This window comes from Seriola aureovittata, chromosome 5 (assembly GCF_021018895.1).
Source record: "Seriola aureovittata isolate HTS-2021-v1 ecotype China chromosome 5, ASM2101889v1, whole genome shotgun sequence".
NCBI lineage: Eukaryota > Metazoa > Chordata > Actinopteri > Carangiformes > Carangidae > Seriola > Seriola aureovittata.
The window spans coordinates 1,674,734-1,700,545 of NC_079368.1; the positions used below are offsets into that span (position 1 = coordinate 1,674,734).

The window sequence follows — 25,812 nt, forward strand, 5'->3', positions numbered from 1 at the left end:
TCCTGACAGATCCTCTCCGGCTCTGTCAGACCGGACAGGAAGCGTCTGTGAGCATCGTCCTCAGGCCTCTCCACAGATGATCTGTGCTGATCTGTGCTGATCTGTGGTGACCTGTGGAGTCAGGGCTGGGTCACTCAACAGTCAGAGACATGTCCTGAAGCAACTCCAGTCTTGTCTAGACTGTATGTTTCAGGTCATTGTCGCGCTGAAAGACAAACTCTCGCCCCTAGTCTCATCACGGTCACTCTGAAGACCTTTGCATTCATGCTTCATTTCTGAACCAAAAGCCCCCAGCTAGCTGCCACCAGCGTAGGGATGGTATGAGTCCGCTGATGAGCAGTGCCTGGTGGTCACCAGGCAATAGTGCTTGGAGTTCTGCCCACAGAAGCTTTTTCTTCATGCTGTTTAACACTGTGGCTGCCAGCCTTTATTATAGTGGCTGTTCCACTCACTGGAATGGTCTACCATCTCTGCAGAGGACTGTGTTACAGTGACCATTGGGTCGGTGGTCAACGCCCTGACGCTGCTGACATGCAGTGTGATTGTGGGGCCGTACGTACACAGGGGTGTGCCTTCCTAAACTGTCTTGTTTTCCACAGATCCGGTTGAGTTCAGACCTGACTACATCTGCCTCCTGCCTCTTGGGAACCATGACAACATGCCGTATTTATAGATGTACAGTAACACTTCAGCTCTTACCTTGCTCAGCTCTTTCTGATACTGAGGCATCTTCTTCAGCATCTGAGACAGTTCCTTCATGGTGGTCTGAAAGACAGAGATGAGTCATAGACCTTATTATGAGTTATCTACTTTATTTTAATATAAAGACTATAGTGTTGGTGGTGTAAATAACACATTTACTACAGTACTCTACTTTCATTGTAAGTTTGTTCTTCAACTTCACTAGTATCAGAAGCAAATATACTGCTTTTTACTGCACTACATTAACATTATAGTTATTTGTTACATTACAGATGAATATTTTAGGAACAAAATCTATAATTTATTAATAATTTAATAGAATGATGACTAGATGAATAGCATTTGTTGGACTGGAGAACCCAACAGTATATAAAACTGTTTCAAAGCAGGCCCCTGCAAACGCAGCTTGCATTAGTAATAATTTGATAATGATACACTGACAGGGGCCCATTATTCTCCCTGCATGATGAGCTCAGCTATTTTGATTCTTTGGGTCCACTTGACTCTAGTAGGTTCATGTTTTCAGGACTTTTCTACATCGTGGTACTGATGCCTTCACTGAAGTAAAGGATCTGAATACTTCTCTTATGACTATATTTATACTTGTTAATACACTTTCAGCCGAATGCTGGCATAAATATCTAAATTTGTCATCTTGGAAACTCAGCCTCCGGAAGGGCAAATTGGAATGATCTAATATGACTTCACTCCAAACATACTGCGAACGAGTTCACTCATATATTGGTAGGGACATGTCGCTACCATCCATATGCAAATCTACGCCCATGCTCTATACCCAAATCTTACAGGTCCCATATTTTACCTTCTCACTATAGCCTATACATTATTTCAAGTTTTTTCCATAAAAATATATAATTGTGCTTTTAAGTACCAAATGGCCCACCACACAGTCTGGGTGGCCGTGTTGGGGGTATAGCCGAGGGCGGTGACTGTATAGTAGTGACATCACAAAGTTCCAGAAGTCCTGACGGCTGGTTTTAACGCTCAGTTCTCGTTCTCTGTGGACTGAGGCTTTGATACTTTCACAGTATTAATATAAATCCTAGACCTGATCTATAATCAAACATGTGGATACCTTTATACTGTGTGGAGCTTTAAGCACCATGTTCTAACCTCCAGTGATGTTCTATCACAGAATACTATGATGTGATCTCATTAAAAAGAAATTCCTATTAATTGTTTTGAGCTTATTAACAGTCACTGTTGTCTTAGTGAATGAAGATCTGATTCAAAATATTGTTTGTTTGGCCTATAGAGAGAAAAATGAACAAGACATGGATTTCTATACCCATATCAGACCAAACTTCATTCATCCGAGACATGACTATGACTATGACTATGACGCCCAGTATCAGGAAGTTATAAAAATAAATGTTTTATTTAAGTATATTTTTGTTGACTGGGTCTCTTCAACCATCATATAATTTTTACTTGAAGTTAAAGTAAATGTCCAGGTAGAATACAGGACTCTGGTGTATGTGTGACTGTGTGAAGGAGCTGGGAGCAGAAACACAGTAACAGATCCTGAAACCTGAGCACAGTCACAGTGTGTCCTCTACCTTTTCTCCCGTGTTCATCTTTTTGCTGGCAGAGAATTCTTTCAGAGAACGAGTCACAGCCCTGTGAGGACGAACGAGAAAGAGAGAAGAACAAAGACAGCGAATGAATGAAAAGTGTTGCTGAATAATGTTCCGTGGGAACTTTTCACAGAGCTTTATGTTTACGGTAGAGGAAGACGCATGTGAGGAGGGAGTGAAAGCCACTCACGTCGACACCTCAGCGATGTGTTTGTGTCTCAGACTCAACCACAGGTCATCGTCCTCGTCCAGCAGCACCTCCTTCGTCCTCGTCTCTCCCATCCCACTGGTCTCAAAACTGAGAGGGGGCGAGAGAGCACAGTCTGTATGTGTGGATCGAGGAGAGAGAGTCTTCTATTTGTTAAAATAAATTTAAAAAAATGCCAGTGGGAATTAAATGCTTTTCCAATGGAGACCGACACTGAAGAATTTCATAATCTTTATGTTAGTGCATTAACCTTTTGGCTTCTTCCTTGTACTAAGACAGGGCACTGTTGTACCATATTGGCTGGGACATTTGGGTTGACTTAACCCAAATACCACTGAAATACATAACCCAAAGTAAGTGACAGTTACAGTAAGAAAACAACAAAATAACAGACAAATACTGAAAGGTGCGCGCTGAACTGCAGCGTTACCTGTACACGTCATTCTCGATGCCCAGCAGGTCGTAGGCCATGGCCTGCAGCGTGAGCTCGTGCAACAGAGGTGACACGGGGTCAAAGCCACGATCCAGAATGAGCAGCTGGGTACGTGACTTGTCTGGACCCTGAAGGCATCAGAACAGACACACAACTCTGCACACACTGTGGAGGACTGACACACTCTTTTCTAAATGACACAGGATCTGCTCAAAAGAAGTTTAAAATGTTGCAAACCACAGACTTCAGCTATCTACACCTCCCATTCTTTAAACAAGGCTAGTTCTAAACCTAGTCTCTGTCTGGATCGCATGTGGTGGATCCTGATTTTATAACTGCAACGTTGTCTGACAAAATCACCCAACACATAAATGAAAGTCAAAAACTGAGCTGTGATTTCAGCTGGATTTACTGTGACATGATCAGAGAGAAAGTTAAGAGACAGACTATATATTTTTTTAAAGTTATATATTATTTGCAGCAACTGTAGCAAAAATGTGATTGTATGAGTTACTGAATTTGTGATTTGTAAAACAGGATTTGTGCACATGCAATGAAGAATTTGGGAAGGTGCAACTGTTGTGTTGTGTTTGTGGGAGAGAAAAGAAAATCTACAAGTGTCCTATAGCATCTTTTCTCTGTGACCTGATTTGCTGATACACATGTGTGACTCTTTTATATATTACCACTAATTCCACAGTCACAGGTGCTCAGCTGTTTTGCACTTCATACTTTAGATTTACCATTTTAACTACTCCAGCTCCGTCCTTGTTGCCTGTCTCTTGGATCAACCTCCAGTCTGGCTGTGTTTGGAAGTATTTGCAAATAATCCCTGTATGTATTGTAACCTGCCTGCTATAACAGATTATACCACGGTGATGTCGGTCATATATGACTTTATGTGAATGCTGGGCAATGTATTCCCTGCACATTATCCAAAAGAAACTGACATAGTGACTTTTCAGAAATACATCTGCTTCTCAAAACTAGTCATTTAGTGATTTAGCTCCTAAGCTCCTACCTCTCCCATGGCGGGGTCATCGGCCTTGTAAGCGTCCAGCTTCTCCTGAAGCATCTGGGCCAGAACTGCACAGTCTTTGTACTCCCTGAACCAGCACACACACACACACACACACACACACACACACACACACACACACACACACACACACACACACACACACACACACACACAGCATCACACAAAAACAGGTTTTTCAATCTGGAAATGCCCTTATGAAAAAAGCAAATGTTTCAGTTTACATGATCACATTTGTGTTTTACATGTTATCAAAATTCACATGTGAAAAAAAGACATGTTTTTAACTTTACATGTGGATACAAACGTTGCATGTGGAAATGATAGTGACACATGAAGTAAACCTAAGTTTCACGTGTGAAATCACGTGATCTGAAAATCCATGTGGTAGAAAAAATGTTTTTATCTTTATATGTGAATGCAAATTTGACATGTTTTTAAATTGAAGTTTCATGTTAACGTGGGAAAAAACATTTCAGCAATATGAATGCAAACTTTAAATGCGAAAAGGATAGCGCCATGTGTGAAATGAAACATTCACATGTGATGTGACTTCACACGTGATCAAAGGTGAAAATCAACATTTCCTATGTGAACTGATATTAAATATGGACATAAAATGGAAAAGAGTCCAATGCATGCTGCTAATGAGATGTCTATTGATAATTACTTCCTGAAGAATTGCTGTATCAGTAGTAGTAGACTGAAAAGGTATTAAAATCAGCAACAAAAATAAGATATATTGAAATCAGCTGGTCTCACGCTCTGTATCGGACTCCAGGATACTCTTTAAGTGTGGCGCACAGGGTGGCCATCTGCTCAGCGCATCGCTCCAGCATGTTGTTCTTCACGTCAGCCTTGAAGGGGCTGTAGAAGTCCTGAAAGGCATCGACTTTATCCAGGGAGAAGACCTGGACACGTGGGACGTGACAGAGACACAACCTTGAGGTTTAATCTCAACTTTATTCCTGTGCCCAACATTTACACTGATTACTGCTGTACTGGTTGTCTATAAGGATATCTTAAGCACTACAGCACTTTCCTTTGGTTCTACATTTTTTAAACTGCTGAACGCCGCAGCAGCACGTCAGCTGAGTGAGTCAGAAAGAGCTGAACTTCACTTTGTTTGGACGGGGAGATAAAGTGCTTAACATATTCTACATGAATCGGATATTGGATTGTTTCGGTCAGCGTCTTTTAAAAGCGTCTAAAACACATTTTTTTCTGCTGGCCCCGCCCACAGCGGCACAGCACTCTGCCAGTGTACCGTCTACCTGACGACCTCACACAACCCCACGTCAAATAACCCCAACTCCACTTTAACCTCAGTTGATTGAAAGCAAGGATGGATTGTATTTGACACATGTATCATCATCATCATCATCATCAACCTTTATTTATTTCTCGGAGATACATTGAGGGGTCACCCTCATTTTCAACGATGCCGAGATTAGAAAGAAAGACAATAAGCAAATAATCAGAATACACAAAATCAGTTCCTAATAAAAGCAATTACATTCAGGATCATTATGATTTAAGAGATTTAAAAGCATATTTCTAAATTGTCCCAGTGTTTTCAGGGAGTCGATATTTAAAGTGTGTTGACCGGCGGAACATGCAGTGTGACCCAGTCCGCTTTGATGAGTGCCTACATTGAGGTCTATCAGTGATGTAAATTTGTAAATTTGTAAATTAATATATATACTAGTGCTGATCTCACCTCACAGAGAGAGAGGACCAGCTGACCTTTTCATACAGAGTGCAATGATGGGTGTTGCAGGAATCCCCAGTGACAAATGTGAGAGCAGAGTGACATACAGTGTCTAAGGACTTATGTGTGGTGACAGCGGCATGTCTATATATGACATCACCATAATCCAGGGCAGAAAGAAATACAGCTTCAACAATACTTTTTCTACTGCACATGGGAGAGAAGGTTCTATTCCTATACAAAAAAGCCAAGTTTCATCCACAACTTTTTTACAAGATTGTCCTGGTTAACTCTAAAGGTAAATTTGTCATCTATCCAGATGCCTAATTATTTGTAGTGCTAATCTGGATTTGGCTAAATTCAATTTTCTTAGCGTTTGAAAACAGCATATATTTTGTTTCACCAGGATTTACTTCAGTGAGTACCTTGTGAAATGCATTAAAAGAGAGCTGTAGATTGTCAACAGTCAACTGTATGGAATCTGCCCAGCAATATAAAATTGTGCTATCTGCATACAAATGAGCCTTACAGCTAGTTAATGTTTGAACAATGTCATTGATATGAATTGTGAAGAGAACCGGTCCTCAAATTGAACCTTGGTGGACCCCTTTCATTATTGGTAAGAAAGTTGATCAAATATTACCTGCTTTCACAAACTGTCGTCTATCAGAGAGGTAGTTTTCTAACCATCTAGCGGCTGGGTCACACCCAGCATTCAATACTTTTTGTAGAGGCAGGGCAAGGTCAACTAAATCAAAGACCTTTGACAGGTCAATGAACAAGGCAGCACAATGCTTCTTTTTATCCACTGCAGTCACGATACCATTTCAAATGAAAGATGGTGCAGAGATGGTGCTATGGTTGGCCCTGTATCCAGACTGGAGAGAGTTTAACAAAGAATATTTAGTTAGAAAAGTCTTAAGTTGATTGTTAATGAATGTTTCTAGAATTTCGAATGGACAGGAAAATTTAGAAATAGGTCGCTATGTGGTCACTATGTGTTCCTCCTTTATGTAATGGAGTAACATGGGCAACCTTCCATACTTTGGGAATTATATCTAATAAAATGGTTGAATTAAAATAAGTGTTATACATTCTGAAATCATCAGGGCAGAGAATGTCTTCTCCTGTAGCTTTCTTGGAGTCGACAGCGAGAAGTTCTGCAGTGACTACATTAGGAGTGAGAAGTTGGAGGGCAAACTGAGGAACATGACCATTATCCAGTTTTAAAAAGGTGACCAGCTGCAGCAAATGTTTATCAAAAGCTTTGCATATTTCCTTTTGATCGGATATTACAGTTCACTACTTTCCAGAATTTAGCTGGATTTGAATAACAGCTAGAGATGGTATTTAGACAATAATCAGATTTAGCTTTCCCTACTGACGATGTGAATTTGTTTCGTAACTGCCTAAAAGCAAACCAATGAACAGGGTTTCCAGATTTTCTAGCAAGGACCCAAGCCTTATTCTTTAATTGGAGCAAGGATGATATATGAGAGGTGAACCAAGGACATGACCTATCTTTAATCCTTTGCTTTTTAAATTGGGAGCGTTTATTTGCCACAGAGTTAAAAATATTTATAAAATGCTTAATCAGCATCTGGGATATGTAATATATTTAAAATGTCCCTATGATTACGATCATGTAGGAAGGAAGGAAGGCTCATTAAAATTTTTAAAGTTTCTCCTTAAAACAATTTGTGACTGAGCTTTCTGCAGCCGCACAGCTCTAATGCGAGCTACTGGGCAGTGGTCACTTCTTCCCAGGTCAAAGACGCCAGAAGCAGCAATTTTGTCACTCCTATTTTTCTGTAGCCAAGTCTCAGTCGGCACCAATATGTCAAAATTGGATCATCTCAAGATCTCAAGACGGTCCGTCTGAGAAACCAAAATCTTGAGATGATCCAATTCTTGATATTGAAGCAAACTTCTAATGTTTAGATGAATTACACCCAGCCCCTTTCTGTTTTTGAAGGTATAAGGATTAAACAGGAGGGCTTTGTTAGACTTGCACAAAGAGGAGGTAGTGGTAAGGGGGATCTTAATCAGATTTGAAATTGTTACGATACGATTGGAGCGATGTATATAAGGTTTAACAGTTGACCTAATAGATATGATTGAAGGAAGATCTTGTTCAGACTTGGGAGGAGTGACGGTAGATAAAGAAAGTGGCTTGGAAGCTGATAACAATCCAAGCCGGGAACAATTCTAGAGGTCTGTGCAGTTATTGTAGTTCATTTAGAAATAGTAGCAGTACAGTCTGAATAATGACTAGGATATCTAGCCTTGATAATGACTGGGATACCAGCAGGACCTGGTTTTGGGACATAGTGACATCTATGAGTGATTTCCCCAGAGCTGCTGGAAATAGTTTTTGATCCCAGTCCAAAGGAGAAGTGGTTGTTGTATGTGGAACCAAAATATGGACTGGGACCCGGTGAACATCATTCATTGCTGGACCGGTCAATTCTGGTATACACTAATATACTTTGATAAAGAGTGTTAGTGTCCTGTGATGATAAAAACGGTGTTTTAAAAGGTTCCATCTATGACAGAAACAGGAAATAATAAGAATTTGGGCTTAAAATGGTTCAAGGTACAATAATAAAAGAAGATATATTGGCTTCCAGAAGCTTCTGGCGCCGGCTGACACTAATTAAACCCTTTTCCACCCACACTCACTTACAAACAACAACAAGTACACATGCACCCATCTGTTACTCACAAGACAACAATCCCTGTGCTTTCTCCTGTCACACAGCTCATCTGAGCTCCCATTGCCTGCGGAGTATGAGCATTGGTCCCGTCAGCCAATGAGGCAGAGGGGTTGAGAAGAGGGCGGGGCTGTGGGGCTGGTATGATTTGTTCTGCCCTCTCAGGATTAAAACTACAGGACAGCAGCGGAGGATTGACGACTAAAGCTGATCCAACACAAAACAGTCAGTCTGCTCCTCTTTCTCCCCTCTGTTCAGGGACTGTGTTAATATCCCAGGCCCAGGTGGGGGGTGGGGGGGGTGGGGGTTTAATATATTCTCACTTTGCTTAGGAAATGGTGCTCTGACTTTTCCTACAGCACTGGCAGGCGCCTCCTGCTTATATTTGAATTCATCCTTTCCTTGAACATTTCTCAACCCACTTTGCAAACAAAACATCTTTACAAATGAAATTATAACTATTAGAGAAAAAAATGATTCACCCCCTTTCCACAACTGGCACTTAAAAAGCCTACTCTTGATACAGATGTTTTAGCCAACTATAGATATCCAACCTCCCCTGATTATTTGCATATTATTTGATTTCGGATCAGGATTTAAAGTGCATCACAGCACAGAAACAGAAACATTGGATGGAACACCTCAGCCTCCTGTGCTACCGTCAGAAAGCTTGGGGTCACTTCTGACCAGGACATTTACTTCACACATAAAACAAGTCTCTAGGACAGCCTTCTTCCACCTGTGCCACACTGTGTCCAAAAACTAGTCCATGTATTTGTTTCCTCTAGACTGGACCACTGTAATTCTTTATTATGAGGATGTCTCACTAACTCAGTGAAAAGCCTCCAGCTGATTCAAAAATGCTGCAGCATGAAAACCAACAGGAACCAGAAAAAGAGATCATGTTCCTCTTTCTTAGCTTCTCTAAATTAAACAAGAAGCTCACAGTAATCTACCAGAGCCTTCAGCTATCAGGCTCCTCTCCTGTGGAACCAGCTCCCAGTCTGGAATCAGGAAGCAGACCCTCTCTACATTTAAGATCAGACTTCGAAATGTCTTATAGTTACAAGTAGGGATTTTAATAATTAACCATTTAACCGTTAACCGACAAAAAGAATTCTGACCAATTAATACTATCAGTTAAACAATTAAAAAATATGTTTATATGTATATGAGAGACGATCCCGCTCATCGGACACTTATCCTCTTGACTGGTGGGAAGCGAATCAGATGTGCTTCCTGAGGCTGGCCGCTCTAGCAGGCGCTATCTGTGCATTCCTGGGACATCGGTATCATCCGTCTCACAGTTAACAGACTGACAGCAGACTAACCCCACAGCAGGTCCACATGTTGCTATTTCTGAACAAACACCAGTAGACAAGCTGTCCGCCATGCTGAGGACGGAGGTAGACCTGCTCTGTTTCTTTTATTTTGAGCTCTGAAGATGCAACTGCCAGTTTAGGTTTTGTTCACCTGTTGGCTGCTTTTGATCATTAATTAGCTGAGAGAGGAGGAGGAGGAGGAGGAAGAGGAGGAGGAGGAGGAGGAGGAGGAGGAGGTTTTCCTTACAGCACTCTCAGTGCTGGAGGATTCAGTGTGTGTTTTCATTTTGTTAAACTGTTTATACATTAGAAAGTCTGGCTGCGATTTGCTATTTATTTTAAGTTATAAGTATATCTAGGCTATTATGCTGATTCTGCACATGTAAAAATTAACCCATACATATATACGTATATATATGTAAATATATTGATATATATATTGGTATTCCATTCTAAATGGTACATTTTGATCTTGTCGGTTAACGAGGGTCGGCTATCGGTCAGAAAAAAAATTCAAAATGAGCATCCCTAGTTAGAGGACGTTACAGAAGATGTTAAGGGGGAATTCTTAGACCTTGCGATATATGGACAAACTAGAATTCCTGCCTGGTGGTTGTATGCCTCCACTAAGCAGCCAAGTATCAGGAAATATGCTCACAGTCTCTCCTTCCTGAGTTACAGCATTGAAGAATGGCAAAGTGTGTTTGCAGAAAATGATGATGTCACAGTGAAGGTGACCTTTGACCATTTGGATATAAATGAACCGTTATAGACATTTGACTTAAGTTGTGTCATAATTAGTGAATGAATTTGTGAGTTATGGCCAAAAATGTGTTTTGTGAGGTCACAGTGACTTTGACCTTTGACCACAAAAATCTAATCAGTTTGTCTTTAAGTCCAGGTGAATATTTTTACCAAATTTGAAGAAATGCCCTCAAGGAGTTACTGAGATGTCATGTCCATGAGAATGAGACAGACAGACGGAAGGACAGACAACCCGTAAACAATATGTCTGTGGCTCTGGCTGTCGCATGTGCGGAGGAATAACAAAAATACATCAACGTAAGTTAATACATCCATCCAAAGTATGCTCACACACATGGTTCAAATAATGCAACAAGAATGTCCCACCCAACATCTTAGCATGAGGAAAGTGACACTAGAGGAAGGTTTCTCTGCAGGTTGACTGACATCCTTCATCATATCTGAGATAGATGGTTATGAGCGGCTGCCGTGGTCTAATCCCAGACTAGACAGTGACTCACCTGTGATTCATAGGGCAGAAAGGCGACGTGGATCTCAGTCAAGGCCTTCATGGCTTTTGAGGCTCGGGATTTGGTCAACAGCCCAAACAAGGAGTCTGGGATTGCTGCAGAGAGTCAGAGAAAAACACTGTGAATGTCAATCTTGGATATTGTTATTTTCTTAGATTGGAAAACATTTTATTTCACATTTTATTTTTAAAGAAAATAAGGTTGTTCTCTTCAAGAAGAACCGGTATTACACATACACAAAATCAATGAGTACACCGCCATACAAATTGGGACATGGAGTTTGAAAGAACATTGCATTATGGGAAAAGTAGAACCGAGCATGACCCGGAAGCCACATCCACAAGTCCAGTCTGAGTACATCGAAACAGGCACAGGGCACTGTAAAACTATGAGGAGGGATTTTATCAGTGTGACAGTCGTTTTATCTTTCATCACAACCTTCTGCATCAGCAGAGTCTCATTCAGATGAGATGCTTCACAGCAGTGTGGTTCTCCTGAGCGAAGCAGTGGCCAGTTTCAGGCACCTTTCCACTTTTTTCATATTCTACGAGCTCCTGATCTCGTAAGTACGAGATAAGGTGTCTCTTTTATTTTTTTACTCTGTCTATGCAATGCGCTTCCGTAGTTTCTTGTTGAGCTTTGAGTTTGTAAATGTCGGTGTGGACTGGATTTACTCACTGTCGGTGAAGAAGACGTGAGCGGCTCGGTACTGTTGAGACTGCGGGTCTCTGAAGTCGGCGATCAGACCCTCAACAGACTGAGACAGCAGAGAACAACGCTTTAACTCACAAGTCATCGCTCTTAAAAGAAGAGCAACACCCCACCACACAAACTCACTATAACACCCACTAACAAAGCAGCATTTTCAACATTCTGTAGGATGCAGAAATTCAATGAGACGTCAGTGGGTTCTGTTTAATAGGATTATCAACAGCCTTCATTTACCTCATCTGAGGGCGTGATCAGGTAGATGGCCTCCATGCTGGGTAGAGGCTCACGCCGCTTGCCTATGTCTTCTACAACTGGAGAGCACAGGGAAACAAACATAATCAACACTTTAACCAATATTCTATTCTAACAGCTTGATTAAACTGGAGCTCAGCTGTCGGAGTTTGTGGTTTGTAGGACCCTCACTGCCGTCAGGTGAGCCAGTGTTTAAGGTTTACGCAGAATCTCTGCATGAAGGAACATGAGTGACCTGAATACACAGCAAACAGCTGAAGCTTTTCATTTCTCAGTGCAGCCTCTGCTGGGACATTTTTATTCTTCTGTATATCCGGGCAAGTAACAGCTAATGGTAAATCAGTCACTGTGTTATTTGCTTATTGGGGTGTAGATATCATTTCAGCCTTTCGGAGTCAAAGGGGCTTTTGTTTTTCTGGATCGACTGTTAGACATTTCTCCTTTATTAATGACTAACATTACATCATATGTCTATAATCTTGCCAGTTTACATCGATGGAGGGAAACAACAGGGCAGATACTTAGTGTCTACTATATTCTTTTTTTTTTGCATTTGAACCAGTGATTCTTTTTTACTACGCCACATTCATTACATCATTATTACACTAAATATTTATAATATAACATAATAATAACATAATTATGTTATTCAATCCAAATGATTATTCTTTCTTAGAAGCACAGTTTGACATTTTGTGAAATACACTTATACTTTTTTTTCTTTCTTTGTAAGAGTGAGATGAGAAGAATTCTACCAGTTTATAATAATAATAATAATAATAATAAAAATAATCCTTGTTTGTAGAGCAGTTTTCAAAAGCTACGTTACAAAGTGATTGACAAAGACAGCAAAAACCAATAGATTTCAAAGAGAAGAAAAACAATCAGGGGAATAAAAACCAATGCAGAGTTATTTTAAGAGAAATAAAACAATTCAAGAGGAAAGTAAAAACAGGAAAAGCTCTCGTACGTTTTAAGACGAGTCTTAAAGGAGGTCACGGATTCAGCCGACCTGATATCCTTGGGCAGATTGTTCCAGAGCCTCTGAGGCCTGACTGCAAATCCTCTGTCCCCTTTAGTTTTTCTGACTTTATAGTTACAGGTGAAGTGAGCTGAGGTGACCTGTGGTTGGACTTACTGGTGATTCCTTCTGACATGATGTCTGTCATTTTACAGCAGGAGGAAATCATCCTCATACTCAGCTTGTCCACCACCAGCACCTAAAACACAGTTACACACAGAAGGATTTTATTTCAAGATTTTGGGTGATTTTATTAGTATTCAATGAATGATTACAACAACAGGACCATTACCTTCCATTTCCCTTTTTCTCGTGCCTTCTTGATGACATTGTTCATTATCTCTGTAAAGAAAGAAAATGTAATTACACGTCATTTAAGAAAGCAACATAAAACCTGAAACCTTCACCAGTGATGAATGACCGAATCATTCTCAACAGTCTGGTGTTAAACCCAGGATCACTAACCCTTACCATGAACAAGCATTATGTATGAAAATAACATTAAGAAATTCAAATTTCATATTATGCTTGATTTTAGAGAGCTGACTGTAACTCACATTCAACTTCCATCTGGTGTTTGTGCAAACATTTCTATATATATACAGAATCAAACCTTGAAAGATTTGGTTTCTCTGAGTGTTAACTGGAAATTTCCTATATTATTTACTGGATCACTCAGAAAACACAAGAGACTCTCAGAGCCTCCTCTCTTCTGATTGGCTCACTGACCTGTTGTTACTAGAGCTGCAGAGAGAAGCCTGAGAGAGGAGATGTAAAACTACACTGAGATGGTTTTTGGTTCTTAAGACCACAAATATATCTTATGGATCAACACTTCAAAATAAAACACAGGATGAGAGGAAAATATAGAGCTTTAATTATATTTTGCCAATACATCAAATGTGTTAATGTGTAATGTTGACTGCTGGATTAAATAATCTGGGAAAAATAATGAGTGAGCCTATTGATTTCCCCTTGTCTCCCACTCTCTGTCCATAATTTGTGAAAACATGAGAATAATTGTTTTAGTAAGATGCACAATGGAAGTACAATATATCATTGCAGTTATGATGTCTCACTTCAAAATGTACACATTTTCTTCAAAATATGGCAAAGGATTTGAAGCATATCGCACCCAGTATATTCAAATATCATGTCATTGTTGTCAAGAGTTAAAGGAATATAAACCTGAAAACAGGTCGAAACTACAGCTGCACAATATGCAAAAAAAAAATTGTATTGTGATTATTTTGGCAGATATTGTGATTTCAGATGGAATGATCATTTTTTTCATTTTATTTTCACTGAAAAAAAATAAAAATGATGATGATGATGTGATTCTTGTTGGTCTTGTACCCAACAAACATGTTCCTTTACAACTGGAGAATATGATTTGTAGGCCACCACTACACTTATGGTGCTAACAACGCAACAAAATGACAGCTCCTGAGATTTGCATATTGCACTTGGCCATATTGCGATTTGGATTATATTTTGATTAATTGTGAAGCCCTTGTTAAAACACCTGAACACTGCGCTTTTGATGTGACCGCCTTGACAACAGTAACTTGACTTTCTGAACACATACTGTACGTACATGTCACGACAGTGTGATCGTGCAAATCCTTTTCCACTGGGAAAAAATGCCTCTACAGCTGCAGTAACTGCACAGCAGGAAAACACAGGAGCATGATCCTCTCATGAGGAAAGTGTACAGCAGCACAGCTCGCAGCAGGTAAATCAAACCTTATATAATGTATTATAATCTATACGACGGAGGGAATAAGAGAAGGAGGTGAGACAGCTCCTGAGGTGTGATGTTTGAGAGACAGAATCCCACGTTTCACAACATCCTGTCACTCGTGTTGATGAGCAGCGTCCCAATTTTCCCCACTGGGGGTTTTAAGTCCTGTCCAGTCTGTCAGCCTGAACATGAAGGGCCCACTGCAATCACTGCATCTAATCTGCTCCCAATCCTCTTACCCCATCCACCATTCTGGGCCGTTTCTGTGTCAGCGGATGTGATGTCATGAACACACACACACGCACACACACACACACACACACATACACACACACACACCCACACACATTCTCATCCTCCAAAACAAGTCAACATGTCCTGTTTCCACAGAGGGATGGGGTGACATTTCACATAAAGAGCTGCTCCTGAGATGTTAGAACGACATCATCATGACACTCAGGACACGTAACATATAACATGAAATATGAGATAGCTCTTAGATGTTTGTCACAGATTGAGTGAAACATTTACATGATTTATCATAAACATTTCCATAAAGGTGGATCAGATATTTCAAAACGCAGTCTCCAGTCAGTCAGACTCTGTTGTCTGACGAAAACTAGTGATGACAGCAGGCTAAACCACATATACATCAGTGAATGGGCCTGTTTATCCAATTAGTCATCGGGATTAAGTGGAAGTGTTGTGAAGGAATGGGACACCTGACAAGCAACTTTCATAAGCAGGATAAACAACAACAGGCTGCTGCAGCTGACGGATCGGTCTAATCCAGGTTTATGATATAGTGTTTTATCACAGTAACTAGCTCTACCTATCTGGGAATAGCTCTTCTTCAAACCTCGACAGCCCTGCCACAAGCACTGCTGTGTCCATGTTGAACAGAGAATCAACATAACATTCTTTTCAAATAAGGTCAAACTAATACACATGGCACTTAGAATATATATTTTTTGAATATAAAAGCTACAATCGTAAAAATGTGGAAGCTCGGTTCTGTTAGTGAAAGAAAAAAGAGAAATACATGATAGAAAAATATACATATATATATATACATATATATATATGTATATATATATACGCAGAAACATTGCTCTGTTTGCCTTGTGCTTTAGTTCTTTTCTTTATTTCATTTGTCTGGTTCTGAATGTTTTGCAGATACATTCAATTCAAATCCTGATTATGTTTTAGTGTAATCTGTGAGATGTAATCTGGATAGCATTGCATTCTTTAAATTAGTTGTCTATAAATATCATTTTAATGATACAGGATGTGTATTTTGATTAAATTGATAATCTGACTACACTGGCAGTTTGTTTCACTTCATTATCAGTGATTCTGTGGCAACTCAAAGGTCTTTGATCAAGTATTACCTCTTTAAAAGATAAAGCTGCATTACAGTTATTTCTTTCTTGGGGCCAGCTAATCAAGCTGACACTAGAATAACAAACTAGTCAAGTTACAGGAAGTTACAGGAAGTTACAGCGTTGAATAATGGTCAGAAGTATTTTTACAGAACATTTTGATGTCACGGTGAAGTTGACCTTTGACCTTTTGGATATAAAATGTCATCATTTCATTTTATCCTATTAGGCATTTGTCATAATTAGTGTATGAATCCATGAGTTACGTTCAAAAACATATTTTATGAGGTCACCGTGACCTTGACCTTTGACATTTGATCAGCAAAAACGAATCAGTTCATCCTTGAATCCATATGAATGGAATGGACAGACTGACGGACAACCCAAAAACAGAATGTCTCTGGTCCTGGCACGAACACAACAGTGACAGACTGTCAGATTATCTCACTTGTTTTAGAGCATATCAAATTGTTTTCAAAGTTTTGTATTGGGACTCGAGGCGCTCAGGAACCCGTAAGAGAAATCCTGCATTACCTGTCAGAATGTATACAGTGCATTTTCCTACATATTATCACACACAGGAGTCATTAGAGGCCCATAGCTCATGTTTGAAGAAATAAACTCTTGCTACGACAGGACAAGTCTTCTTACTCTTCTGTGTTTCAGTTTTTGATTTTTTTTTCCCAATAGAAATTGCCATGAAAATATTATTCTATTGATATTTTTCACTTATATTACTGTAAAACTGATCAGCTCTGAACAGCCGAATGAGTCCCTGTTCCCTTGACAGAATCTGTTAGCTTCTAGAAACTGACAGGCTGAATATTTAATACATCCTGTTTCTGGGAGATCTGCTGACTGCCGACTACATCTGTTCACGAGATGCCACAGCAGAAATGACTCATCCTGACACGGCTCGTAATGATTCAAAAAATATGGCGTATACTTGGAAAGTAAATTTATCCTTTTCCGGAATGATCACTGAGATTTCCACAAGTTTCACATGATTGATGTCACTGTGAATTCGTAGCCTGTCTCAAACAGTAAAATATGAACCAACAGAAATATCCTCAGCCGCTGCAGAGAGTTCACTTATTATTACAGAGTATTAATTACCGAAGTTAAAGAGTAAAGTATAGTAAATGGCATTTTTACATTTGCACACTGCACAGCCCAACATCTAAAGTTGCAACTTATGACTTTATTAATGTTATGAGATCACTGACTAAAACTTGGTCGCTGAATCTAAGGCTGCCATAAACCTGAACCAAAATCAATTCATTAACAACTCACTGAGCATTTATTCATTGATTACCAATATTATCAACTTATTACCAAATAAAAGGGATAACCACAGGCTAATTGAATTTTTCATGACCGATGCGCCAAAAAAGTTTGGTATTGACATCTTTTTCTTCTTTTCTTTTTTTTTTTTTAATTCATTAAACCTTTATAAAAGAGTGACTCATTAGGAAGAGGCAGCATTTAATCCAACACTGAGACTGGAAATGGTAAGGTTTAACTTTAAGTCCCCATATTTAGCATTTATTAGCATTTATTAGCACTAATAGTTTATAACAGACTATAATGTGTTTATAAGCAGATATAAGGGCATTGCTTGTTCATTAATATACAGTATAAGTCAACAAATATAAATTCTCCTCCAGGAAGATACATTGACAGTATTACAACTGTCTGAGTGTCATGTCATTCATTATCTTGCCATACAGCAGCCTCCACTCATGCGTCATTTACATTAATAAACAAAGAAAAAACAACAATCAATGACATGTAGTCTAAAATAATGACTGCATGATGTTTGATTATGGACTATGTGCAGCTGACAGTAGAAACAAACGCTTGTTTAGTTGTTACTGTGGATCTTCCCCCTGCACCTCTCCTCCTCTGACAATGATGTCACAGCACTTAATCCACACAGGCAAAGATTAGCGAGGCAGGATTTACACCGGACCAGGACCGGGCTCTTATATGAAAGACAAAACGCCAAAAACGGGCCAGTGAACACAGAAACTTCCATTAAAGTCCAACCGAACAGCACCAGACTGCTTCGTGTTTGTAGACTCAATCTCACTGACAATAACATGTGGAGAAACTACCGTCTGCGGAGTCGCACGGTTCGAGAGAATCTGCGCTACTTTTGCGCAACGAACTTCCCAGAATAAAAAAAAAAACAAGCGTAAGCAGGGCTGCGTTGTGTTATATTAACATTAATAATCAGAACATGTACATAGCGCTCATCTCACAGTAAAGCTTTGGGGTAGCCCTTCATGCCTATGCAATGGGTTTACACGTCTGTGGAATAATACTCATTATATCAGCTGTGCATGATGACTTTGTCAACCTTTTACAAAAGTGAAAATGTTCTAATAAATAAAATAATAATCAGTTCTTACTATCTCCAACAACTGCTTTTAGTCCCAGTGGTGCCATGATGACCCCTGTGTTGCGCGTCCAGTTCTCCTCAACTGAGCGGTGCACTTGTGTCAAGCTGAAGAGAACAAGCCACACATTTCCGGTCCACTCAAATTCAAAATAAAAGCCTTGTTATTAAACGTATATCAAGTTTTATAAAATTGCTAAAAAAAACTAATTTCTCACAACTGAGTCCGCTTTTTCAAAGCTCTTTGCACAACAGCAGTCTGTGCGGATCACTTTTCATCACTATGACACAAAAAGCATTCAAGCACCACGTCAATTTTATTTGTATAGCGCCAATTCACGACATACGTCATCTCAAGGCACTTTCCAAATAGAGCAGGTCTATTATTTACAGAGACCTAACAATTCCCACCAAGAGCAGCACTTTCAAAACTCACCAACTGTTTTCTTACTCAAACTTGACCAACCCCTGCTCTGTGTGTTTACAGAGCATTCTGCACACGCAAACTCAAACTCAAATAGTTTCAAATTTTTTCAGACATTTTGGTTTTTGTATTTGAAGTCATTAAATTTGATTTTTTTTTTTTTTTTTAAGCAATTGTCGGTGGGGCTCTAATTCTGCTGCTGAATGCAGTCCAATTTAAGACTATTGTTTTCTGGTTTTTATTTTGAAAATAACATGTCAAAACCAGAAACCCAATGTCTGCCATTCAGTTAGGACCTACCAAAACAGAGGGATGTCAAAAGCCATTGTGATATATTCATTATATAATTATTATCATAATTATAAAACACCATAAAAATGTAAAAAGGACAAATAAAAGTGAATTAAGATGTTTTAAAACCCAAGATTTGATTTATACTTAAATATAAAAATGTTAATATTTAGATATAACTCAAATCTTGGGATTCCTGCTGGATGTTCTGAAAGTCTGCCTCAGATTACGTGTTAGGACTTTATGAAGGGTATTAAAAACTACTCCCTGGTGCCCACAGAGCTCAGGCCAAGGATGTGGCACCAGCCAATGATGTAGGAGCGCACTCCAGACTGTTCCAGAAAGAAGAGACAGTTGTGTTTGGCGGCCATGAGAGGGCGGCAAAGGAGAAGTAACCACAATATCAGCTCCTCAAGTGAAAGTGTCCACACTGTTTCTCTGAGCCATTGTTATGTATATTTTTCAAATATGCTTTTTTCAAAACTGTGTGTATAAATATGAAACCCAGTCCTCTTTCATTTTAATCCTGAGGTTAAACTAATAATAACCAGATAGACTTTGATTCCTGCCTGATTAAATGAAACACACGAGTATAGAAACATATAAATAATGTGAGTTTTCAGAGAGGCCCTGGACTGTATCAGTTCACTGGTGTCATGTTGAGGTAGATTGTAGGATTTTAATTTGCAGCATCTAACAAATCCAGCTGGGGGCAAAAAATTAGCTAGTCAATATTTTTTATATTAAGTTTTCAATTTCATAAACCAGTGAAACAAATACAAAGGGATCTACCACTCCAGGAGACAGACAGCAAAGGAAAGAAAAGAGAAAAGATGAAATAAGATTAAAAACAAACCCCTCCTCTTTCATGGTACAAGGTATAACAGTTAAGATAAGAATAAGCGCCAGCTAGAAAATGGATGTCTACAGTATATTACATTTACCAAGAGAAGCATATGTAGCTATATACATATACAAACATACCATTTATACACATCTGAATGCTCAAACATATCAGCACTTGCAGAGATGCTTTAGACCACTCTTGATAAATAAGACAGAAGTGGTTGCCACATTTTATCAAAGGTTGTGGAGTGAAGACAGACAGTTTATCTAATCCTCTCCACATGTAACAGATTAGTGACCTCTGATAGCCAAGTCTTAAAAGAAGGCACATCTTCTGTTTTCCAAATGTTAACATGTTCCTCTTTGCCGTGACTGTGCAAAATCATATTGCCTTTTGTTGCAAATGGGTTAAAGTTGAAGAGTGATGGGCCCGACCTAGAATGGCAGGATATGGGTACGGTGTAATAGCACAGTTATATACTTCAGAAAGGCACTTGAAAATATCTGACCGGAATTTGTTTACTTTGGGGCAAGATCGGAAGAGGTGCCCTCTGCTGATTCACATTTGGGGCAGATTGGAGTAGTGCAGTCTATGGATTATTTTGAATTGAATAAGCTGGTGTCTGGAATTTATAAAGCAGCTGTGAATAGCTTTAAGGCAAGCCTCCCAATCTTCATCACCGATCGTCACACCGAGGTCATTCTCCCAGGCTTCCTTTAAACGCTGTGTGGAAAAACGGGTTATGCGATGCAAAAAGACTGACAACCGGAGACACGAGTTTCTTTGAGTCAGGGGCCTGCTTCATTAGAGTTTGGTTGTTGAAGATTTGGGTTGGCGAGAAGAGGAGAGCGGGGACAGAGAGGAGATCCTGTTCTATTGCCAGCAGTGAAGAGGTGGAAGTGGTGACTTTACCTGGAAATGCATCTTGCCAATAAATGAACGCTCTACAGTTTGCAGCCCAATCATATTGCTCAAAGTTAGGCAGGCTAAGGCCGCCCACGAGTTTGGGCTTGGTTATATGTTATTCAGAGATGCAATGTGAATCATCTTCTTACACTGCCAGTCTTTAGTTGACTGAAACTTCTGGAGTTTTAGGAGTGAATGAGCTACAGTTCGTTTTTTCTAATTTCTCTATCTGTTTCCTCATACGCCTGTAAACACACCGGCACACTGACATGAGAAATGTGACATTTGTTTTGTAATCTTTAGCTTTTTCCTGATGAGAACTGTGATCCTGGCAGTGTGGACAGGCCTTTCAAACACCTTTTAAACCTTCATGTTGAGAGATCACATTTACAGAGAGAAGCTGAACAGGTGATGAAAAATCCAAATAATTCAAACATTTCTTTGGATTTATCTGTTGGTTTCAGGATTGTGACTTATTTAGGGCGTGTCTATGTCCTTTGTAAGATTAAAGGGGAAAAAACAGTCGCTGCGCCAGACACATGGTTCAGGCTCCTAGTCTCTTAAAGACACTCTGATGAAAATCCAGTTTAACCATGTTAACATCCATATGATGTTTTTATATAATAAAGACATATGATGAGTGAAATAATCATCAACACCATGACTGAGTGTTTCCACCTTGAACTGCAGTGAACCAATGAGTCTCATAAAAGCAGATTCAGACAGCCAGGGTTTCATTCGTCACAAACCTAAGGAACCAATCATGTCAACTTGTGGGGACGGGGGGCGGGGCTAAATAAACCTGAAACCTTGTCAGTACAGAGAGAGAGAGTTAGCATTAGCACAACTACTAACCCTGTTTCAGCCACTGAGTCTCTCTGATGTTTCCTCCTCTAACCATCTTGATACTCTGCTCTTCCTTCTGTCCACCTGGAGCCAGCAGGTGGTGGGCGGGGCACAAGGCCTGATCCAGATTTCTCAATCAGGAAGTAAGAGTATGAGCTTCAGACCGGTTTTTATGTGTGAAAACCATGTTAAACTAAATATGAATCATAGCAGAGGATTTTTACAGTTTAAAACACGTCTGTATTCATGGGAGTGTTTCGGGTGAAAAATACAATAAACCAATCACACTGCCATCTCCACTTTCCTTTAAAAGTCAGGTGCGCTTGCACATTGGCAAATTGCTATTATAATAGTGTAGTGTTTCCCACAGAATTAGATTCAATGGACTCTATTTTAACAGTCCCAAGCGCATGGTCTAAAGTCCATTTAATTCATGGGCAAATGAAAGTGTTTTTTCTCACATCTAGTTTTCGTTAGTTAGTTGGTTTTAGTTGACGATAATAACCTTGATTATTCTGTATTTAGAATGCTGCGACCCTCTGAGGTTGTGCTGTGATGGTCCAGGCTCCAGAGCGGGAACCTCCAGCTGTTGTAGGAAGCTACTATCCTTAAATTAAAACAGTGCAACACTGCGCCTTTGACTTCAGACCAGGTTTTGGTTGGTCATTCACTTTCATGCTCCAACAATGCTCCTGACAACACATTCATGGTTGCACAGACTGGTGCGAATGTATTTGCTATTTAAACAACGCGGGAAAAATGACAACTGCATCAGTCTGAAAGTAGCAGAGACACTTGCGTATCGCTTCTTGGTCTAAGATGTAGCCACCCTTAAACCTACGACCTCAGTATTTCTCAGTAGCTGCAGCTACCTGATGTATTTTCAGGTCGGAGGCTCGTCTCTCCTATTCCCCACACACACTGAACGCACCGCCGCTGGAGGGTGGGAGTTCCTCTCCTTCTTTGAAGGAGGGTGTGTCTCTGCGAGAAATAGTCCAACGTTTGTTACTTGACCGACTTTTTTTCTTCCCCTCCTTGTCTGGAGTGTTCGCCACCGCCCGTCTTTTCCTTCAGTCAGTTGGGGAGAAACAGAGGAGGAGGTGAAGTGTCCGCACTTCTCTTAACGGATTCTCCGCAAATTTGTCTTAAAAGACTAGTTGTAGACCTGCAGTGGAGTCTGTCTGGGACTTTTGAGTTTCATCCACCATGGGGGACGTCATTTCCAGTCACCTGGATGAAGCCAAGCGGGAGATTATCACAGGTGAGGAGCAGTCTAGTGTGGTTTGTTTGGTGTTCGCTGTTCTCGCGTTTTGGCACATGTGCGTTTTTACGCAGCGGCCAGTGCGTGGAAGAGTCACGTTAGCAGGATGTTAGTGTGTGTGTCTGGCACTGCTTACTGCTGTTTTAACAGACTGAAGGTTTCTTAACCCGCCTCTGGTATCAGAATGATCTCCGCAATAAGCTGGAGGTCCGTGTGTGTGTGTGTGTGTGTGTGTGTGTGTGTGTGTGTGTGTGTGTGTGTGTGTGTGTGTTGCAGGGCAGTGGACAGGATTTTAAAACACTGGGTCATAAGTTTGGTCAGCCCCTCGCCACCCCTGCTGATAGCAAACAATTACAATGACTAAGCTTTCCACTTATTTTAACACAGTTGTGTGTCCCACAGTTTCCCATCATACACCATGGTCTAAAAGATGTTTTCTAAGAGCTTTTAATTGTCTGAAATTAATTTCTTGGCATCAAAATTGTTGTATTCCTGAAGTCTTCTTGGCCTGAAAATGCTCAAATGTTCAAACATCAATTATAAAAAAATATTGTATCTGTTTTTTAAGAAACTTTTCAAACTTAAGTTTACATTTGCATCATATAACATAAATGCATTGAGGTCCCCACTTTGGTTTATTGTCTTCTATCGTTTCTTTTAGTATCTCTAATGTCACCAGTAGATATAGAGAAACAGAGATAACATGATTGAAAAAATCTGTTATTTCTCTAGAGTCTGTCTTCTGTTTGTTTGTTCTGTCATTCTTGTACATGTTTTCACAGTTGGAGCATTTATCGGTTTGGACCGTGCTTCCTTCAGCGCTTTTACTCTTGTACTCTTCACTGTTGAATGTGCTTTGTCCTTTGGGGCCACCATATTATTTTCATTATCAGCTGATCTGCCTGTAAGTTTCATGATTGTTTGGTCTATATAATGTCAGAAAATTGAATGTTTGCCTGCTGACAACAATTAATTGATTATCAAAGTAAGGGCTCCATCACACATCATTTTCATTATCAATTAATCTTGATTCAATTAATTACTTGGGCTATAAAATACCAGAAAGTTGTACATTTTTTACAACCACTATTTTTGAAAGCCCACTGCAACATCTGAAAATATTTAGTTTTTCTGACCAGTAGTTCAGAACCCAAAGATTCTTACAATGGTGGACCTTGAAATAAAGATTTTTTTTTGGTTGAAAAATGACATAACTCGACTCTGGAACTCTCTTCCACAAGACATCCGTAATATCGATTCTGTTCCTGTTTTCAAATCCCACCTCAAAATACACTTCTTCAAACTTTCCTGTTCTATTTAACTCCAGCACCAGGGCTCAATCATGTTTATTTTTTTTTATGCAGTTGAATTTATTCAGATTTATTCTGTATTTTATGCTTGTACTAGCTTTTTATCTTTTATTGTGTATTGTAAGGTGTCCTTGAGTGCTTTGAAAGGCGCCTACAAATAAAATGTATTATTATTATAATTATTCTTATTTTTAAAACAATGAAATTATAATCAAAATAGTTCATGATGAATCATCGGACAATGATTTTTGCTGTATTGAGCCTCCATTGCCTGATTCAGCTCAGTGTGAATGGTCTGTGAGGAACAGACTGCAGATAGTTGCCAGGTAGCTTGATTTTTATGGAAATCTGGTGACCTAACAACCACCCTGCACCACCCAGTGAACATTCAGGGTGGAGCAGCATCCGCCCGCCCCACCTCGTCTGTTGACCTTATCAGCTCATTAACCTTACAGGTCATCTGGACTTTGATCAGACTTTGAGTAACAGACATAAATATGAATGTGGCTGGCGGGGCCCGATACTCTGATCTCTTGTGTGGAGCTGTTGAACTCAGACATTTTAACAGGTAGAGTGGGAAATGAATGTGTTTTAAGTAGGAGCCACATTGACCAGCAAAAGTGTTAAGCTTTGGTTCCCAGCCCTGAGGATTGATTACCAACAAAACTGGCAACTAGTCTTTGGCCCAAAACTATAAGGGACACAAAGGCTCCATATTTACTGCATGCTAATTGTAATTATTGGTACAATAAATGGTCTCATAAAGCCCCTTTTCCACTGGTCAGAACAACAGTGAAGACCTGCTAACATTGGGTGTTTGTTGGCACTCAATGAAAACACAACACCCGGGTGAACTCACAAATTTTCGCCCCTTTTCCTGCTGAGCACACAGACACTGTAGATACACCTGTCACCTGTCCAGCACAGTGCTGTTAAACACTGCAGCTACACTGCAGTCTGTGATGAAAGAGTGAGCTGCAGCCCCAAAATAAGTTTTAAAAGCATGCAAGCATCAATTGAAGCATCTCACAAGGACTTTTACTTGAGCAACAACTCGGAGATGTGTTGCATGGTGGCTAGCAGCTCACTTACACTGTCTGTGTGTGTGCTCTGAACGTGCATGTGATGACATCACTCCTTGTAGTTGTGTATGTCCTCAGTCCAATCAGAAATAAAAACTTGATTGACAGTGGGAAAGGAGTCAATAGGCTTTTATTAGCAGGTTTACCTGTGTTTAAAAACCCCACTTGTACCTGATAATTTTGGTGGGAAAAGGGGTATTACAGAGCTGCCATGCTTGCCTTCTACCTGATGGGAGCCTGAACACAACAGGATACAAAAACAATGCACAGAAAATGGGAGAATCTGGGAGATCAACAGCAGCTCAAAGCTCAACTTTACACTAAGGTCCAGTG

General features: G+C 39.9%; 2 protein-coding genes across 4 annotated transcripts in view; one reads left to right on the forward strand and one right to left on the reverse strand.

Annotated features, from left to right (window-relative positions):
* Nucleotides 1-18,597, reverse strand: part of stxbp1b (syntaxin binding protein 1b) — a 29,178-nt gene extending 10,581 nt beyond the window's left edge. For all 3 annotated transcript variants that reach the window (XM_056375425.1, XM_056375423.1, XM_056375424.1), the window contains exons 1-12: nt 18,526-18,597; nt 13,278-13,327; nt 13,103-13,184; nt 11,947-12,023; nt 11,680-11,758; nt 10,993-11,096; nt 4,743-4,891; nt 3,963-4,047; nt 2,939-3,069; nt 2,491-2,598; nt 2,283-2,343; nt 700-765 (exon numbers count right to left, since the gene is read on the reverse strand). In XM_056375425.1, coding sequence (XP_056231400.1) covers nt 700-765; nt 2,283-2,343; nt 2,491-2,598; nt 2,939-3,069; nt 3,963-4,047; nt 4,743-4,891; nt 10,993-11,096; nt 11,680-11,758; nt 11,947-12,023; nt 13,103-13,184; nt 13,278-13,327; nt 18,526-18,562 — 1,029 coding nt within the window. In that variant the 5' untranslated portion in view covers nt 18,563-18,597. The remainder of the gene's footprint in view (nt 1-699; nt 766-2,282; nt 2,344-2,490; nt 2,599-2,938; nt 3,070-3,962; nt 4,048-4,742; nt 4,892-10,992; nt 11,097-11,679; nt 11,759-11,946; nt 12,024-13,102; nt 13,185-13,277; nt 13,328-18,525) is intronic.
* A 4,173-nt stretch (nt 18,598-22,770) lies between these two features.
* The window catches only part of niban2b (niban apoptosis regulator 2b), a 34,070-nt gene continuing 31,028 nt past the window's right edge, over nt 22,771-25,812 (forward strand). The window contains exon 1 of the mRNA XM_056377204.1: nt 22,771-23,087. Within this exon, the coding sequence (XP_056233179.1) occupies nt 23,033-23,087 (55 nt within the window). The 5' untranslated portion in view covers nt 22,771-23,032. The remainder of the gene's footprint in view (nt 23,088-25,812) is intronic.